Below are 20,608 nucleotides of genomic sequence, written 5' to 3' on the forward strand. Positions count from 1 at the left end.
AAAATCATGCCTCCTCATTGATATGACTGTCCCAATCGATATAAACATATCTGTCAAGACCTACCAAAAACTGAGCAAATATAAAGATCTTGAAATAGAAATTAGCAAAATGTGGAATCTGAAGACGAAAACAATACCTATTGTCATAGGTGCCCTGGGAATGACAGCGAAACGGGCTGATTACTACCTAGCTCAGATACCAGGAAACCCCAAAATGGCTGAAGTTCAAAAGATAGTGCTCATGGGAACTGCCCATATCCTACGTAAAATACTGTCTATGTGATCTCAAATTTTAAAACAAACACATAATTTTCTTATGGTTTCTTAAACATTCACTAGAACAAAACTGTACAAATCCAAATATATGGTACCCTAGGCATAACACCTACATGAACTTCTAACTTGTTGTCTCTTGAGGTCTCTGGGTGAGACTTGGATCCAACTTGTACAAATGCAAAACAAAAGTCAAACATAAAATAATAATAATAGTAATAATAATAACAAGCAGTCATACCCGGCATTGCCCGGGTGCGTTAGTTCGAAAAGGCTCTGAAACTAATAAAGCGATTAACATCCCCTCCCTTAAGCACCTTTCATGCTTTATGGCAAGACTAACACCTAAGTAACTCTTTAAGAGAACCACACGTGTAATATTACGACAACAACCAAGTGAAAAAATAAAGCAAAAGCAATAACGTAGGACTGAAATACGGCACCAGTACGGCAAGTCTACAAAACTTCCTTATAAACAACATTTTTAGTTTTCCCCTGGGGGATGAAGGCATATAAATTGTTCCTACAACCCACTCTTGGGCAGCCAACCGACAGCTGATCGTGTGAAAAGCATGGTTGGGCTAAGTAAAAGTCCAACGACAAACAGCGACTGCCCCTGGGACTTATTAATGGACATGGTGTAACTGAGTATAATCGGAAACTACACTCTGCAGAATGTGAAGGGTAAGTCAGCAGCCGAAGGCACAAGGGGAATTTGTGGTATGAAGATGTCTTGACCTTTACCACAAACGGTCATAGTTGTTGCTTCAGTGACATAGGGAAGTAATTTTGTGATAACAAGGCGTGTACCGTTGTACAATGTCGGTGGATTTAAATTCCTTATCAGCATAACAGGGCTACCTACTTTAAGAGTAAGAATATGTGGAGGTACACCTGAAGGCTCCAAGGAATTCAAAACTTTAGTGGGATAATCAACTACCTCATCCTGATTGGGAATGGTGTCTACTGATTTATAGACTGTCACATCCCCAGGCAAATGCAGTAAGAGGCTGTTGTTGATTGCACTGACCGCAATGTTTTTAGGAGCCAAAATGGCTCTTTGGCAAAGCCAATCTAGATCTCCATTCTTGACTTCTAGGCCTGGAAAAACCTGTGCTTGAAGACTCTGGATAGTACTGGCTATTGTACAAATGTTACTTATGTCAACATCTTCATTTCCGTCTTCTGGAACTTCACCATTGCCAAGAAGGAGAATGTCCCTTGCAAAATCTTCTGACGATGGGTCCTCATTGAGGCGCACTCTCATGTTGGATTCTAACTTTAAAGTAACAACATGATCCCATAGAGGTGAAGACTTAAGACACGCCATTACTTCATCCGCCCTTGTGCCTTTCGGAATCAATGGCAAGGTTTGCCCAAAGTCCCCAGATAGCAAGACAGTGACACCCCACCATCGGTTCGTGGCTTTCTATTATGTCTCGCAAAGTTCTATCTAATGCCTCAAGAGCACTCTTGTGAGCCATTGTGCATTCATCCCTAACAATCAGGTGGTATTGTGCGAGCAATTGTCCGTTGTCCGACGTCTTTGAAATGTTGCAAATAGGCGTTGGTGAACTTGCGAGGTTAAGGGGAAGCTTAAACATAGAGTGTGCAGTCCTACCACCAGGGCCAGAGTAGCAGCTATGCCTGAAGTTGCCACAGCTATTGCGATGCACTTTTGTAGCCTTACTTTTGCAAGAATGAGTCTAGTTATGAGCATTTTGCCTGTCCCGCCGGGAGCGTTAAGGAAGAAAACGCCACTTTTATGACCCTGGACTTGCTGAATGATAGTGTCGTAGGCATGCTTCTGGTCAGGTAGCAGGCGTGCCTCATTGATCTGTACATATGCGGATAGTTCAGTAATGTCGTACGATGTTTACCGAACAATCTCAGAAGGGAGATCATTTGAGGTAGGCTTTGCAGTGGGGGGAAGCCCGTAGGTGGTCATTACATCACTGCCTAAAGCTAAAGTTTTGTTTTCAGTCTCAATCAGTGCTAGGTTGTATATTGTATCGATGAAATCTATGTTTAAAGTAGGGAATTGAAGCTGAGTGGCTCACCTAAAGTCTTCGGACAGGTCATTCTTAAATTGAAGCCACAAAGAATACGGACTACTGGGTGCACAATTGTGCAGTATAACAGCAAAAAGTGTTCTAAGGCTTCCAAGCGATTTGGATACACAAGCCTCTGATAAGCAGGTTTGCCACTGCCCGTCATCTTCAAGAAGACCGTGCTGTTGACATGCCTCCTTGTATGTTGCAAAAACGTTTTCATCCACAATTCTTAAATCCTGAAAGTAAGTTGGGCCTGTTACTTCGTGTAGAAGAAGACGGAGATGAAAGCACTCAGTTTGATTTGGGTGCACTGTATAAATGTGCCAAAGGCAATCATTGAACTTAATACCTTCGTGCCCGTCAACAGTTTTACCTGTCTTCCTTCTCCTCCACGTCTTGTTGTTCCAGGTGTAGTAAGATGGAGCTTATGTGCAAAGGAGTGTCCGTGCAAAAGGATCAACCTGACAAAGTTTAACAAGCGCAGTAAGCGTAGTATCTGATGGAGCCTATGCTACCTGGGCAGCAGTGGCTTCACTGAAATACACTCTTTGGCCGTTTTCCAGATGAACAGTAAGCTGAACAACGGCAGGATACCTTTCGAGTATTGGAAAACCGAAAATACGCCAAAACGCTTCATTGCTGCTTATGTACCGTGCAGCCTGGTATTGCGTTACTTCATCATGTTGGTTGATGCCTTGGAGGTCAAAGATGGCAGCATCAGACTCTTTATTAATGTATTTGCAGACATATTTGATTGACTTGATGGAATTGCAAAATCCAACGCTGATATGCGCTTTAAATGTCTTTGAAAGAAGCGGACAGTAAGGTACTATCCATCTATTGTCAACTTCGAATTTCCCTATGGTTAAGGTTAAACCTCCATCGTATGGCTTTCTACGCCTATATAGTGGGTTCCCGTCTTGAGCAGTTTGAGTCTGGGACACGAATTTTGGGGGATAATTCTTAGAGCATACACCATTTATCAAGCAATTTTTCCTTGTGTAGGAAGGCCCACAACGGCCATGGACCATATTAGACTTCACTATGCTATGGAGCTCACTATCAACGCCCGGATCAGGTATTTCAGCGGAAATTAGCCTATCTATGTCATTTGCATTTATTTTCTGACTTAACCACAGAAGTGTGTGTACGTGAGGCATGCCCCTCTTTTGCCACTCAACAGTGAACATGAAGCTTTTAACATGGCCAAATATTTGGCCATTGGTGGGGTGAGGAGGTCCTTGACTTTAAGTAGTTTAAGTCTAAAAACTCTCGCAATGACATCAGGCCTATCATGGGCTTGTTGACCGGGCAAAAGACTCACTTGTATTTCATTCCACCTGGCAATACAAGTGAAGCTAATGAAAAGGTCGGGCCCACCGTAGTGCCGAACGTAAATCATGGCATCTTGCGTACGTTTGTGCATATAACTAGGACTACCAGTAAAGGAAGACGGAAGTATGCACAATTGGCCTATCCTTCCAGGGGCAACATCGTTATTAATGCTATCTCTGAGATGGATGTACTTTTCAGTCTGTAGCTTAGCCTGATTGAACCGTATGTATTGTAAGCGTATGTATGTATTGGTATTATTTTGATTTTGATGCATATATATACAATTTATTTTTCTATATCCGTATAGAGTTGGTTTCAGTTTTTGTGTTTGTTTTATAAGTATCAATAAATATATGTGTGTGAGTAAAGAAATAATGGCGTATATATGTAAATATAGCATATTTATCTTATTTAATTTGTTGCTTTCACTTGTTTTTAGTATGTGGGACATTTTGTTTGTATTGTATTACTTTGTTTTTGTTGTATGTATATATTTTAAATGTTTTTTCATTGACCTTATGGAATTGATTTGGTTTCTTTTTGTTTATATAAACGGAAAAATTTAACCCTAGTTGGTTAAAGTTTACCTACGATTATAAAGAAATTTGTGGGTAAAACCTTTTCCAAGGGAGTGGGGAGAGGACTTTTGAAAATTCACAAGATTTGAGTTTTTTCCTCATAACTTTTAGGAAAATGAGGTTTTTTCAATGATGTATATAAATGTATGTATATAATATGTGTATATATATATGTGTGTATCTATCTCTCTGAGTGAATGAGAATAACGACGGATGGGTTAAAAAGCTTGAAAATAATTGAAGATAAAATGAAACAAAACTGAAGCCAAAACATTAAAAATTATTGAAAGTGGGTAGAAATAAACACTACGTAGTGTTGTAGTACTACGCTAGGGTATCTGTAGAAAGTTGAATGTGATTTCGGAATATAACAAGGAAAAATTTGGATCTTGGGAATTTTCCAAAAGTCCTCTCCCCACAAATTATTTTATAATCGTAATGTATGCCGTTTGAAAGATATTTAAACAAAATTTCAATAAAAAGACACATTTTCTTAACAGTTACAAGGGAAAAAATTGGATCTTGTGAATTTTACGAAGCCCTCTTCCCACCCCCTTGGAAAAGATTTTACCCACAAATTTCTCTATAATCGTAATGTATCCTATTTGAAAAAAACCCATTTTCCTAAAAGTTATTAGTGAAAGACTCGGATCTTATGAATTTTCCTAGGTCCTCTCCCCACTCTCCCGTTGCGTTGCACGCATTTTTTTTGTCATATTCGTTTCCTACACATCTTTTTAAAAACCCATTGCACTATTTTTCTATGATTTTTGTATCCGGGTCAAGTTGTAAACATTAACCAAGGATCTTGTTCAAAACGGGAGCACCAGTATTTTCTTAACGAAACACTTTATAGGAAAAGTGGTTATACACCATTATGTGTACACCCGCTTTCCTATATTAAATTCTGTAGAAACAACAAAACACTGACTCTGAACTATCAACACAACAATATTTATTTATGGAGGAAATAGGTATGGTTGCTGAGACGTTGGAATGTTGGAGAGACAGCTTGACATGACCATGCTCATGGCCGGCCGGCCGAGAAAGAGGATGAAAAAAGTGGAAACGTTCTAGATGTTGAATTTCACGCATGCGCATGGGACTCTTCCTGTGTTCCTTCCGGAACTATTCGCTGCGCATGCGTGGATGAAAATGCAGTAATGGCGACTGTATTTTGGCGCCAAATGACGTCACTACAATGGCTCCCCCTCGAGTGTGGAAGCACGAAAATAGAAATTTTGGAGGGACGTCTGAGGCAAGATGGCCACCGAAAACCACCCACAAGATGTGGCACAAACACACACAAAGAAAAACAAAGAAATGAATGTTAATACGCAGGAAGTTGTGGTCAGTGAGCAGAGCTGTAATTGAGCGTCGGATGCTAGTTGGGACCTGTTACCTGGTACTGAACATTTTAGCTGGTCTGTTGATCGTGAGTGGAAAACATCCACTCTAACAGAGTCGAGATAAAACCGCGCTTGTTGATGTTGGTTGCTTGTGTACTTGGAGAAATCATGTTGACGATGTTGGCAGTACGTTGAGTCGTATTGCTGCTGGCGACGTCGGGGGGCGATGCTTGTAGTTCGTCGTGGTTGTTGATGTCGTCGCTGTAAACTGGCTGTGTTCTGTATGTGTGGTGGTAATGATGTTGACAGTGGTGTTTGAAAAGGTACGCTTTTTCAGACGGTCGACAGACACAATCTCTGTACGACCATTAGCGTCGACCTTGAAGAAATTCAACCCAAGACTGCGGGTTGGGCGAGGCGTGTAAGGCAGCTTTAAATTGCCTATGAAAACACTCAACCATTCCATTGGAAGCAGGATGGTAGCATGTGGTGCGTATCAGGAGAGAGAATCTTGAGAAGGTATACGGGACTGGTATCTATTCGTGTGAGACCAAAAGAAAGTCCTGCAGCTGTGGAATAATATGATGCGAGTGAGTGTGTGCATTCTCTATTTATGATATCAGCAAAAGCTTTCTTGCAGGATTGCATTTTTCGTGAAAAATGCCTTGAAGGGGTGCAGAAGTGAATTGTGTCTGGCGTTGTTGTCGCGGGCATTTGCTAAGATTAGCCCGAACGACGACATTGTGGCATGCTGGCGCGTTGCCTTGGACAGACAATTTTCTCTGTTAACTTCGTGACCAACCTGGGGTCGAACAGAGATAAGTTGTGTCTGACAAGAACGCAGAGACCATAAGTTGACATCCGAAAAAAAACTGAGTGGGCAAAGACATGATGATAACAACTCTAAAGGCATAATATTGTGGTGCATGTGTAGAACTGGGTGCGTGCGAAGTAAGAATTTCAGACATTCAAAAGGAGAACCTGTAGTAGAAGCCATGCAATAAAAACAGGTGAGCAATGCGTGTGCATGAAATGTGCAATACCAATGGCCAACGAGAGAAAGAAAAAAAAATATATAGAACATTCAAAAACATATGCATCTGAATTCAGTTGTTTCAGTGAAATGAGTTTTACGTGTAAAGATGTGCAGTAAAAAAACATTGAAATAAGCAAAAATGACAAACTTGGCTAGAAAGTGTCCTGGTCCTGAAAAACTAAAAGGTAGCATTTGAAATGTAAAAGTAGGTGCATGCAAAGAAAGTTCAATCTATGACTGTCGAAAAACGTTGCTCGTGTGGGCTTCCATAGAGTTATCCGGTTAGTTCTTGGTCGGATAGCTGTTCGAAATGCTGTAGAGTTAATATCTCACTGTGAAAACTGTGGTGAATATATTCACAGGCAGACTGAGTAAAATTGTGCGGGCGTCTATTTGAGAGGTACCGTTGAGTGGCATTGTGAAATGCTGTCATGAATTCGGAGACTGAAATGTAACTGTGCATTTTACTGCTATTTTCAGCAAGTAGAGGACGCTGTGTAAGAATAAATTGACGTCTCGTGAAACATGTAGGAAATTGCTCAAAAGGTTGTTAGGATGAAATAACCGTGAAGTTTTTTGTGTGAAAAACCACAAAGGTCTTAGCAATAAAGAAGTCTTTGACAAAAGGAAAAACTTTAACGTAGAAAAAATTTTCTCAGCTTTTCACTTGTATTTGATGAGAATGTAGAGGCAATCCTGATGTTGAACGTCGCGAAACCTACGAATTCAATGGCTGTTGAAATGAGGTCCGTAGATCTTTTAGCTCGAGGTACCAATTGTAGTATTATTGGTCGCAGTTCAGAATCCGTGGCTGCGGTTGTTCTTTGTTCGGGGTCACCAATTATAGGAAAGTGCCGTATTTACTTATGTCAGCGGCGGCTAGTGTAGTATTGTCGGTCGGCAGATCAGAATCCTCGGCTGCGGTTGTTCTTTATTCGGGGTCACCAATTATAGGAAAAGTGGTTATACACCATTAGGTGTACACCCGCTTTCCTATATTAAATTCTGTAGAAACTACAAAACGCTGACTCTGAACTATCAACACAACAATATTTATTTATGGGGGAAATAGGCATGGTTACTGAGACGTTGGAATGTTGGAGAGACAGCTTGACATGACCATGCTCATGGCCGGCCGGCCGAGAAATAGGATGAAAAGAGCGGGAACGTTCTAGATGTTGAATTCCACGCATGCGCATGGGACTCTTCCTGTGTTCCTTCCAGAACTATTCGCTGCGCATGCGTGGATGAAAACGCAGTAATGGCGACTGTATTTTGGCGCCAACTGACGTCACTACAACTTTGAAACTTGGGACACTGGTAGAATGTGTCATATAAAACATCTTTTTCTCTTAGTCTTCTTAACAAAAAAACGTACATCGCAAGTTATTTCATGTTAAAGTTGTCGTATTTCTGTAATTTCAACCAATGACTGACGTCCATTCAGCCGAATATATTAAGTGCTGACTACGTAAACAAACGATTCTCGCGGTGATAAAATTATTATTTCCTTGTCAAAAAATGGCTGAAGCATATTGGCAGTAGCTAATAAACCTTTCTATTATAGGCACAAGGCATGGTTTTTGAGGGAAGGAGCAAGTCAATTAGGGTTAGGGTTAGGGAAAACGAACACACGTGTGTTGCCTCTGCAAAATGTCAGAAGTAATGGAGATTAAATACGCTTTACACCGCTTAAACTGCCAAAGGAATAAGTGTAAACAGCTGAATACTTGTCAGTGATTGGTTGGAATTATCGAAATAAGACAATTTTTTACATGAAATAAATTCGAATACAAAATTTTCTTTCTGTTCTATAACACAAAATAGATAAGTATACGAAGTTTGAAAGTCTTTCGGTACCAAAAACACTACATAAAACATAAATGAAAACTGGTGCCCCCTTAACCAAATATTTTCGTCGCTTTGAGGCCACAACCTGTTCACTGACCAAAATTCCATGCTGCATTTGAAACTAAATATTTTAAATTTGACTATTAAAATGCAGGGGAGGTAACTATTCATTTTGGCAAATTAGATTTAAATGTTGAAGTTTTTGTGTGTTTTTAAATGGCTTATAAACACCTTCCACGCTGCAATTGTTTTTGTTTCAGCACACGATCTCAGATCAGGTCATTTGCTATCCAAGTACATCTCTGTAGTTTTGAATTAATATATATATAAGATAATGTTCTAATATAAATAGATACATGTGTGTATGAGTTGTATATATATGTAAATTATAAAAAAATAGATAGATGTATATGAGCTTTGCAGCTGGACGATTCAGCGAAGAGGAGAAGAAAAGCTCTGGAACAACGTACTTAAAGAATCAAAGAGTTGTTAGGATCCATAACATCAGGCAGGATATGAAGGCACTGAAGTCCCAATACAAGAAGTCCGGAGATGAGGAACGCATTGGCCTGGCCCAGCTAATGTGTAGCCTATGGGAAAAGATCAGGGTTCTCTGCCGGGCTGAATGGCACCGAAAGCGGCACTGTGAGAGGGCATGCAAGCGTGCTGCCTCTATCTCCAACCCCTTCAAGTTCACTAAGGATTTTTTGGGCAGAAGCGCAGTGTTAAACTTGCCTCCTCAGAGGAAGACATAGACCGGCATCTGAAGCAGACGTACAGCGACCCCGCAAGAGAGCAGGAGTTGGGAGAGTATAAGGATCTATTCAATTTGAAGGCCAGATATTTTAATTAATTTTTTTTTAACTAAACATTTTGAAACTTCGGATACTGGTAGAATGTGTCACATAGAACAGGGTTTACTCTTAACGTTTTTGACAAAAATTTGTATTTTAGAAGTTATTTCGTGTGAAAGTTGTAGTATTTGGATAATTTTAACCAATCAATGACATGTATTAGTTTATGTTTATACACCTGTTTGTTGTTTATACACCTGTCTTCATCTTTTATGATATTTTATATTCCAACTATGTATATATAAATGGAACAAAAACGCAATAGAGGACATTAAAACGTTCGGACAGATAGACGACACAAAGGCAGACAAGAGAAACAGCAATTAGGACGAGCAAAAAAGACGGGCCAATCTTGGCTTTCTTTCTTCAGTCAAGTACCAGAAGTCATGACCATATATATATATATATATATATATATATATGTAAGAATCTGGCAGGCGTGAAGTGGATTCGATCCACTATACACAAATTTGAATCAACACTGCATCAGAACTTTTCCCGCGGTAGAACAACGGTTTTCGAAGCGGTGTCTCCACCACTTGACCCTTTTCTGACCTCTTCTACTCCATCTAGAATAGAGATAAACAAGACCGCCAGCTAAATCCTTTGCACTCACTACCCTGCTTCATGGCTATAAAAACAGGAGACCTCCAAGCAAACTTCTCTCTCTCTTTTTTAGTCACCAGCAGTGACGCTTCGACAGCTTGGTCGCTGGTCGCTAGCGACTGGGCATCTAAAGCCATGGACACAAGCAGGCATACGAGCTCGCATCCTTTTCTCTATAATCCTACCATCTCTCTCTATATATAAATACTACTGTAAGAACGACCGTGCGAACTCAAAAAGGAGAAATGGTAACGAATGGAAAAAGTGGACTCCTTTTATTTAAACGCGTCACACGGTCGAACACAAAATATATACCTGAGATGATATACAAATATGTTATACTACGATAACATATGTGAATTCGTAAATACCAGTAATGAAGAGACGATAGAAGGCAACCGTATAAAATGAATAACAGAGATATTTATTGTGGCGTTAAAATGTATGTCTGTGTGTGAGTGTGAATGCGACATATAAAAACATAATAAAAGACAGGCTGTCGTACAAAGAAAAGAGTGTATGTGAGTGATACATGTATGTGTATGCGCTATATACAGCAGATAGAAAAGAGAGTCAGTAACACGTGAGCATTTATACCAGTTCTTGAGCACACAATTGGAAGAGTCTGTATGTGAAAGAAGTTGAGGCTGGGTTGTGATGTTGGCTTCCATGCCGGGCCGGGCTCTTGAGGACAGACGTTCGTCGCTGGCTGAATTCTCTTGTCTATTATTAATCGTGGTGAATATGAAACACCTAACAGAATCGAAGAGAGAGAGATGTGCCGCGGTAGTTTGGATTGGTGTACATAGAAAGTCGTCTTGACGCTGGTGGCGATTGATGCTGGTCAGTAGTAATCGTAGAATCGTGTTGCTGATGTGGCGACGGCGGTGGTAATCTTGGCTGGACGAAGCTGTTAGTGGAGTCGCTGGAATTGCTGCTGCTGTGTGTGGTACACGGAACAGATCTCAAAGAGAACTGAACCGAGACGAATTTGCCGGGTATAATTTGATCTATTTATAGTTGATGGTGGGCTCACAAGACATCAGAAAAATACTCTATCACGTGACCTTATTAGGGGCCGTGATTAGTCAGTTTGCGTTCTGGCGGGAACGGTTCGAAGAAGTTGCCGCTTCGAAGAATAATCAGTCACGTGATGATAGGCAAATGTGTGTTTTCCACTACGGCCGCGCTTGTTTATATTTAACAGCGGGGAAGATGGCTTCTTTGTGTATAATGGCGATCGGTAGTTTCACTACACTACTATGAAAAAGTGTACATACAGATACAGGCCGAAATTCTTAACCTTGCATGTTTTATATACAAACTGTTATACTATTACACTGGCCTACCTGTCGTGGTATGGCAACATATAAAGTAACGGTAAATAAAATAAACATTTCTATAAAAATGTTGATCATGATCATCGTCCATCTTATAACAAGTACAATTGATAAATAATACTTATCGTTACAATAGGTGACACATCGACTACACAACACAATAGTGATACCGTTACAAGTGGTGACCCGAACAAGAGAATCGCAGCCTTCACAAAAAACTATAAACGTTACATATATATATATATATATATATATATATATATATATATATATATATATATATAGATAGATAGATAGATAGATAGATAGATAGATAGATAGATAACTAAACTTGTGTTTGTGTATATGCACATGTGTGTATATGTGTATACATAAATTATAGATGTGTATGTGTGTATATATATAAGTATATATAAATATGTGTATACATAAATGTCTGTATTGTGCAAATAAACCGTTTATAGAACAGAATATATATAGATTTAAAGTTATGAATTTACAAAATTTCAGTTAGATTGTTAATTTATGATTAAGCTCGTTCATATAGCGTCTTTGTAAAAGTTTAGAAATTATAAATATCTTCATCAAATAGTTAAGAAGGTATGTGTCGTGGCTTCATGTAGGCATAGCATGGATTCCATCCTCGATTACCAAATTTCACATAACAGTTCAACAACACTTTTCTCACACTAAAACTTTTCTCACACAGGTGACTCGTGCCCAATGGTCGCAATCAATGCTGAACTTTGAGCACCAGCAGGCTGAGGCAGTAGTATGAGTGTCTGGGTAGCTCTTTTCAGGGAGTACTGCCCACCCTGGAAGGGAAGCCCTACAAAAGGTGGGGTAAGAGATCAGGATCAAAGGGCAGAGCCAGTTGCAGGAGGAGGGTTACACCTGGTTTATGAAAAAAAGACGCAGACATGGTTTTTGCTGTTGACAAGACCACCAAAAGGTTACCTTTCCTCCCATTGGCCATCTCAGAGAGGATGATGATCATATGAACACCAACCATGAATAACTGATACCTGACTTTCATTGATACATATGCTCCAACAATGACCTACCCAGAGGAGGAGAAAGAGGCATCCTACCAAGAGCTGATAAGGATTGTAGGCAAGTTTCCTCACCAAGACGTTGCTAATTATAGGCAACTTCAATGCCAAGATGGGATTGTGAGATCTGTGCAGGCCTCATTGGCAAGAGCAAAAAGAACTCCAATGGAGAACTCTTGCTGAACTTCTGTGCACAGCAAGAGCATTTTGTCACCAATTTACTCTTTGATCAGCCCAACAAGAATTATTTCACATGGAAACACACTTGGTCTGACCTCCATTATTTGCTGGGCTACATCGTTACCTGGAAGGATGGATTGCAGGAGATCCTGTGCACAAATACTGAACTGACCACTACTTTGTGAGGGTCAGATAAGACTCAGGATCCACTCTACACTGGAGAAAGACCCTAACCAGCAAAAAGTCAGAGTAGCTTAACATCAGCCAGCTACCAAATGCAGAACACTGTCAGAGACTGACTACTGTGATTAAGGGTATGGCAGTCCACTCAGATGGACTGAATGTCATCGCAGAGCATTAGCAGGCATTAAAGAAAGCAGTCTTTGCTGCTGAGGAGATCCTTGGGCCCTCTCAGCATAAAACATCTGAGTGATTCTGGGAACACAGAGAGGAGATCCAGAAGTTGCTAGACAAAAATCAATGTCTGCACCAGTGACATCTGCAGAACTCAGAGAAGAGAAGGGTCACTTTTGCTGAAATCAAGTCCCAAGTTCAGAGGGAAATGAGATTGCTGAAGAACAACTGGTGGTGCAGGCAGGCAGAAACTTTGCAGAGGATGGCAAGCAAACACAACTATCTTGGGCTGTTTACGGTACTAAGGCCATCTATGGACCCAGGAGCAATGCAGTGGCACCATTTAAGTCAGCAGACAGGAGCAAACTTCAGGAGATAGAGCTAGATGGAAGGAACATTTCTGTAACCTGCTCAATCAGCAAGGATCTGTCCAATAAATGGCTAGAGTGGTACCATAGACAAAATGACCTTTGCCATAAAATCACTTTGCAGGAGCTGGAGAAAGCATTTGAAGGCTATAGCAAGTTGCAAAGCACCAGGCTTGGATGGCATTCCTTCACACATGCTCAAAAAAGGTGATCAAAAACTTCACACTTAGCTGTTGATGCTGTACAACACTTGTCTTTTTAATGAGTGTGTACCCCAAAACTTCAAGGACACTCTGATAGTCACCATTTACTAAAAGAAGATGGGGAAAAAGCAGAATGTGGGAATTTCTCTGTTGGCCACTGCTGGCTAGTGAAAATCATTCTCAAACAGCTGGAAAACATCTCAGAGTAGGTCTTACCAGAGAGTCAATATGGCTTGAAGCCATGGAGATCAACCACAGACATGATCTTCACACTGTAACAGCTAGAGGAGAAAGCAGCAGAGGAACCCCAACCCCTCTTTGTGGTGTTTGTATATTTTTCCAAGGCATTTGATACAGTGGACCAAAAAATTCTTTGGAAAGTGTCAGAGACTTATGGGTGCCCTGAGAAGCTTATCAACATCATCAAGCAATTCCACATAGGAATGAAACAACTAGTTTCAGTTGGCAATTTAGTGAAGCATTTGCAGTCAACTATGGTGTGAAGCAGGAGTGTGTCCTTGCCCTTGCACTTTTCTCTTTACCTTGTAGCTATGCTTGGCACCATGAGGGTCAATCTACACAAGGGGGATTTTCATCTGCACCATAACAGATGGAAAGCTCTTCAACTTGGCCTGTCTTTGTACCTCCATCAAAACCAGGGAAATGTGTGACAGAGAACTGCTCTAAGCAGACAACTCAGAGCTTGTGGCCAGTAACATTGAAGATATACAGCACATTGTGAACCAGTTTTCTTATGCAACAGACAGTTTGGTCACAACATCAATACTTTGAAAACTGAGCTGCTCTACCAGCTTTCACCAAGATGTCCTAATAGACCAAGTGAGCCCAAATCAATGACTGTACATGGAGAGCCCTTAAAGTACACCAAGGTCTTTACCTATCTTGACAGCGCAGTGGCTCATACTAACTCATCTGACCTCAAAGTTGAGAGGCAAATGCAATCTGCCACAAAGACTTTTGGTTCTCTCGAGAAGCATCTATGGAGCTGCCATAACATTACCCACAACACTAAGGTGTACAATGCTGCAGACTCCCTTGCCATTGAATGCATGGCTCCTCTTTGCCATCGAATGCATGGCTTTCTACTGCCCTGAAGAGAGTCTAATTTCATCATCTGCACTCCATCTTGCTTAACAGATTTAGAGGTCCTGCACTGCACTAACAGTTAACATTGAGACCCTCATTACCTCATTGCAACTGTACTGGGTGGGACATGCTTGCAGGATGGAGGGCAGCAAAAGCAGCTTCAAAAGCAGTTTTCTATGCTAGACTGTGTCAGGGCAGATGAACCCATAGTGACCAGAAGTTGAGATACAAGGATATGCTGAAGAGACATATGAAGAACTCTGGCATCCCGCCAGACAGGAAGAAGGCCCTGTGGCGCAATAAGTGGCATAGATTGCTGAAACTCATAATTCCAGCCATTGCAGAGAAACAACAGAGAGAATATGAAAGAGCATGAGAGGAGTTACATCTCCGTTGCATGAAGTAAATTCACCAATAGCAGGCCTTGTAGCCCACATGCAAGATGATTACTGAATAGGAACAATTACCATTGACCTACAACAGACAGCCGAATATATGAATATATATTTGCACAACTGAACCTTTCACTCAATTTCCTTCCTCCTCAAGACACCTCACTAACTGCAGTTCTTTCATACCATTGACTTTACTTACTACCTAGAACCATTTCACTTGTTAGTATTAATGGATGAAGAGGTAGCTGTTTTCTTCACCTACTTTCATTGATCCCATCCCCTACTGAGTTACCAAATTATCTTTCCTCTTTTACCACATCTTATTCTCCTAATGCACAACACCTGCCACCCTCTTTTGCACCTACTCCTCAACCTACACATCATCCCTCACTTGTCCTCCTGTCTACTGTTTTATCATTGCTATTCCACTGCTCTGTACTATCAGGCATTTACTTCTCACTTCACTTCTGGTCCCTGTGCCCTCTCATTTCTACCGACCTCGTACCTTGAAGGTCTAATCTAACATCTCATGACCATTATTTTATCACTTTCCAGCTCCAGTCAATCATTCCCATCCTTTCTTAAAATGTAAGTAGTTCCTCTACATCACTCTGCTCTAGCCCCTTCTCTCATACTTTTACCCCGCTTTCCCTATCAAAGTTGCCCTCTCAGGGTTCCATAGTCCTTCATGCATGGCAGCCTCACTAGTTTTGGTGGTATGAAAAATAGATCTAGCACATGTTGTGGAGTGGTTAGCATTAGGATGGGTATCCAGACGTAAAAACTGCCAATGGATCACAATGCAATCCTTGGGTTTGTTCAGTTCTGTTAAACTGTGCAATCTCTGCCAGCATGGAAAATGGAGGTTAAATTATGATGGTGATAATAATTCTACATATAAAAATTGTAGCAGAATAAGTTAAGAGTAAAACAGTTTTAATTAAATTCCAATTTATTATATTAACTTGATGCACTACATATAATTTCACACAAGAATATATGTAAGAAACAATGTATACAGTATATCATATATGTTATAGTATAATGAAATATACATTTCTCAGGTATTTACTCACAATGTCAAATAAATCAACTGTATGCTTTATCTTTTCTGGAAACATGTCAGAAGGAATGTATACAAGTATTGTAAAAGACTATTTCAATTAAAAATATCACAATGGAAAGTTATCTCACCAAAGTAGATACAGCTCTGGTTATACAAAATAGTGTTATATTGTCTTTTCTCTGTAAATCATTTATGACTATATCAGATTTATTTCTTCATACAATGACTCCTGACATTGATAAAGTTACTCATCTGTATTAATACATATATGTGTAGTTAAATGGCTTTTTTGAGAGAATGGTTTACCACAGATATCACAGTGATATGGTTTCTCTCCTGTATGAATACGTTTGTGTATAGTTAAGTGATCATTTTGAGAAAAGGTTTTACCACAAATATCACACTGATACGGTTTCTCACCTGTATGAATCCTCTTGTGAGTAGTTAAGGTATTTCCGTGAGAAAATGATTTGCCACAGATATGACAGCGATATGGTTTCTCTCCTGTATGAATACGTTTGTGTATAGATAAGTGATCGTTTTGGGAGAAAGATTTACCACAGACATAACAGTGGTATGGCTTCTCCCCTGTGTGAATGCGTTTGTGAGTAGTTAAGTTACATTTTGCAGAGAATGATTTACCACAGACATCACAGTGATATGGTTTCTCTCCTGTATGAATGCGTCTGTGAGGAGCTAAGTTACCTGAGTCAGAGAATGATTTACCACAGATATCACAGTGAAAGGGTTTCTCTCCTGTATGAATACGTGTGTGAGTAGTTAAGTCACTATTACCAGAGAATGATTTACCACAGATATCACAGTGATATGGCTTCTCTCCTGTATGAATATGCTTGTGATTAGTTAACTCATTATTTTGAGAAAATGATTTACTACAGATATCACAACAATATGGTTTTTCTCCTGTATGAGTACGTCTGTGCTTAGTTAGATGATCATTTTGAGAGAATGATTTACCACAGGTATCACAGTGATATGGTCTCTCTCCTGTGTGAATACTTTTGTGTTTAGTTAAATTACTACTTGCAGAGAAAGATTTACCACAGATATCACAGTGATACGGCTTCTCTCCTGTATGAATACGTTTGTGAGTAGTCAGGTTACCTTTCTGAGAGAATGACTTTTTACAGATATCACAGTGATATTGTGTTTTACCTATTTCATTTGACATCTTTTTGGGAAAGAAATATGTCAATCCTTGAAATTTTTCACAGTATTCATTTTTCCATAATTTTTCTTTTCTCACTTCAATATATAGATATTTCTATTTTTTGCTTTTATATTTATTCCAAACAATTATTTCTACAGATATATTTCCATCAACTTTTATCAGTGTCAATATCTCAAGTTGTTGCAATCTTTGTAGTAAATCTGATCATGTTGAAGTTAAATTATACTTTTAATCGAATGCCATCTCATATTCTGAAATAAACAAGAAACCTCATAAGATTAGAAGATATTTAAAAAGTAGAGATTCAACAGTGGGCATTTGACTACATTTCTATATTGATAAATTGTAGATATAAACATTTACCTTAACAACTGAACCTTACTTTTCCAGTTCAATTACAGAGAAATATAACTGAATTTAATGATAAGTATAGAACTGAAGGATAACATTTACAAATGGTTTTCTTTACATCTCAACATGATGAATAAATCACTGTAGCTGTCAATATTGACTACTATACATATGATATCAACAAGAAAATATCACACAGAAACAAAATACACAGAAAAGGCTATAAATTAACTCAAAGGAGTGAATCATAGCGATGAAAACAGATACACTGTTCCATAAGTTCATCAACGGGTTATATATATAGAAATGCCTCAGTGAATGTGTGTTGCATCAGTACAATGTGGGGATGAAAGTATACTGTTTATAGGAACTAATAGAATTGGTTTATTCATTTCTATATTCCATCACCTTAACATGACATGCCTATAGATTCTATAAAGAGACAAAATCTTTTCTGTTGCTGTCAGTTTTTATGGGATATAGTCTAGACACCTGTATAGTTAATCAGGTTGTCCACAAGTGAGTCATACCCAATGACTGGTGTGGAAGCACCACAGTCAACTGTTACGAAGGTAAAGGGGATGCCTTAGACAGAAATAATTACAGTGGTATCATATTGTTGCACCAGGTGATGAAAGTTGGAGAGGGTCATAGATCAACTAATAAGAAAGAATTAGTCTAGATGTGATGCAGTTTGGTTTTGTGCCAGATGTTATATTCCAAGTAAGGTAGCTGCAGAAGTACTTAGCCAAAAATAAACCTCTGTACTTAGGTTTTGTTGACACGGAGAAAGTTGTTGACAGAAAATAAACTTCATTAAATGCCTGGTGGGATACTTAGAAGTAGTAGAGAGGTTCCATTACCTAGGTGACCAAGTCAGCAGTAGAGGTGGATGCTCTGAAAGCATAGCTGCTAGAATAAGTTGAGTAATGTTCAGAGAGCTTCTACTTTGTTGGTAACAAAGGGCCTCTCCCTCAAAGTGAAAAGTAGATTGTATGATGCCTGTGTGCAAACAGCCATGCTACTTGGCCTACTCCCATTTTTCTGAAATTTATGGTTATAATTTTCAGCATAGAACAGTGAACCAAGTGTTGAGTTTATTAAGTCCAAAAATGGTACCCACATGCAACAAGTGGAAAGCACATGAGCCAGTGTAAAAGGAGCAAATAACTGATGCTGTGGAACCCACCTTTCTATGGTCAACTTGTATCTCTGTGAGTTTATGTGACACATGAGATACAAAAACTGTAATTTGAGAAACTCCTAGAGTGCATTTCAAACTTTTGCTTTCGTTTTTTTATTATTTTTTTTTTTTGCTACAAAAAATGTATTGTTTACATGAACTGAACAACAGTAATATAACATAGTTTGTTTTTTGTAATTTTCGCTAAATAAAATTTCATTGAAGATTTTTCCTTTTTTTATTGCCTGTTCCAAAAATTCGCATGACTATTCATTTAAATGTATTAAAACTGCAAAACTTCATACAACATTCATTGTGGTAATATATTACTTTCATTAAGGCAGTGAGCTGGCAAAATCATTAGCAAACTGGGCAAAATGCTTTGCAGCATTTCATCCATCTTCACATTCTGAGTTCAAATTCCACCAAGGTCCACTTTGTTTTTCATCCTTTTGGGATCGATAAAAGTTTTCTAAATTTTTTTTCCCGAACAAATGAATAACATCAGATTCAGCATGAAAAATTACATCAATACATCAAATCTGAACATTTTCATTTAATTTTAAAATTTCAAAAACTGTGACGGTGACAAAAAAGATCCAAGAGTCAGAAGAGAACTGTGGTATTGGTAAAAAAAAAATAGTCTGGTGGGCTCATCCACAGCACTATTGGTTGCACATATGGTCATGAATCTGGGAATGTTGATGATTGGAATAACAATGCTGAACTCTCTTATGTTTTAGTGCTCTCCACTACAGAGTCTCGATTGCCTGGCTAAACAGGTATATAATGGCTAGTCCGCTATATCTAATTAACATTTAATGGCAACGCTTTGATTTCATCTAAATCACTTATTGTTCTGAAAGATGATGATATTGTCACATCTGTTGATACCGGCAAAACTAAGACATGATACAGGGCCAAGCAAATGCAAATATATGAATTCATGTTTGACTTGCTAACATGAAAAAAAAAATGGGGTATTCACCACATTGTTATTAAGTTTATAACATACTACCTTCTCTGAAGTCTACAGATTTAGGTTGCAGCTACACCATCATATTGTGTAGGATTAGCTGTGTTACAGTACATCATAGTGGATAATAACAGTCTTGATGCTCTCTAGAAGCATTATTCATAGCCGATTCACTAAATTAAAGATCAAACATTGTTTTCATAGATTCTACAATAAAAAGAAACAATATAATGATGAACAAAGAGAGGATAATTAAATGTAGAAACAAAGCATTAATAGCAAAAATAATTCGTATAAATTTACTTCAGTTAATAATGACAGCTGAAATGATAAAAAAAATATGTTGGTCTCTCTGTTACTTTAATTGACGTTTAAGAAATGTTGTAGCTTCTTTACAGATATTGTAGGTAGGTGTAAAGATAATATGGGAGAGAGAAAGATAAAGAAGTGTATTCTGTGTAAAAGTGATAAATACTTACTAGGGTTTATTGTTCAATAACAGAAAATATGACGAAATCAAATATTTCCAGAATAAAAACGGAAGTTAGATTATTGAAGATATACAATCAGGGGATATAACTCTCGCCTTTTTTTTTGAGATTAAGAGAGGAGTGTGTGTGTAACAGAGCTAATACAAAAATTATTTCCTGAATTAACCTTTGACATGACTTATGTCCCTGGATAATATCTGGAATGGTGAAAATGCCACGTTTAATTATTGGGCGGAGTTTTGGACCAGGAAGTCCTCATAAATTGGATTTTCTCCGTTTTGATTGGGATTTTTCCAATTTTTTTTTTGTTTACCATGGAGTCATCACACACCCTCTCACCAACCCTCTCTGGACCGATTTTGGCCAATCTTATTTTTGCACTACGCACTTAAAAACTACGAGAAAAAACTTTCG

At 38.9% G+C, this 20,608-nt stretch overlaps 2 protein-coding genes across 3 annotated transcripts; both read right to left on the bottom strand.

The window, feature by feature from the left end:
* Nucleotides 1–934: 934 nt before the first annotated feature.
* Nucleotides 935–1,603, bottom strand: LOC106871803 (uncharacterized). The gene has a single exon (XM_014918449.1). It carries the CDS (start codon nt 1,601–1,603, stop codon nt 935–937), a length of 669 nt encoding a protein of 222 aa, XP_014773935.1.
* Nucleotides 1,604–15,869: 14,266 nt separating this feature from the next.
* On the bottom strand, nt 15,870–20,305 carry LOC106871808 (uncharacterized). Of its 2 annotated transcripts, XM_089356687.1 has the most exons (3): nt 20,183–20,305; nt 19,746–19,910; nt 15,870–17,444 (listed from the first exon to the last, which is right to left on the bottom strand). In XM_089356687.1, exon 3 carries the CDS (start codon nt 17,191–17,193, stop codon nt 16,246–16,248), a length of 948 nt encoding a protein of 315 aa, XP_089212813.1. In that variant the 5' UTR covers nt 17,194–17,444; nt 19,746–19,910; nt 20,183–20,305; the 3' UTR covers nt 15,870–16,245. The 2 variants fall into 2 exon arrangements, with proteins under 2 accessions (XP_089212813.1, XP_089212812.1); XM_089356686.1 differs by having other exon boundaries at nt 15,870–19,910; nt 20,183–20,293.
* Nucleotides 20,306–20,608: the final 303 nt, after the last annotated feature.

This window comes from Octopus bimaculoides, chromosome 8 (assembly GCF_046866305.1).
Source record: "Octopus bimaculoides isolate indiv1 chromosome 8, ASM4686630v1, whole genome shotgun sequence".
Classification (NCBI taxonomy): Eukaryota; Metazoa; Mollusca; class Cephalopoda; order Octopoda; family Octopodidae; genus Octopus; species Octopus bimaculoides.

Excerpts from the sequence above, each read along its gene's own strand:
- LOC106871803 (XM_014918449.1), bottom strand. The coding sequence starts at position 1,603 with ATGGCGTGTCTTAAGTCTTCACCTCTATGGGATCATGTTGTTACTTTA.
- LOC106871808 (XM_089356687.1), bottom strand. The coding sequence starts at position 17,193 with ATGTCAAATGAAATAGGTAAAACACAATATCACTGTGATATCTGTAAA.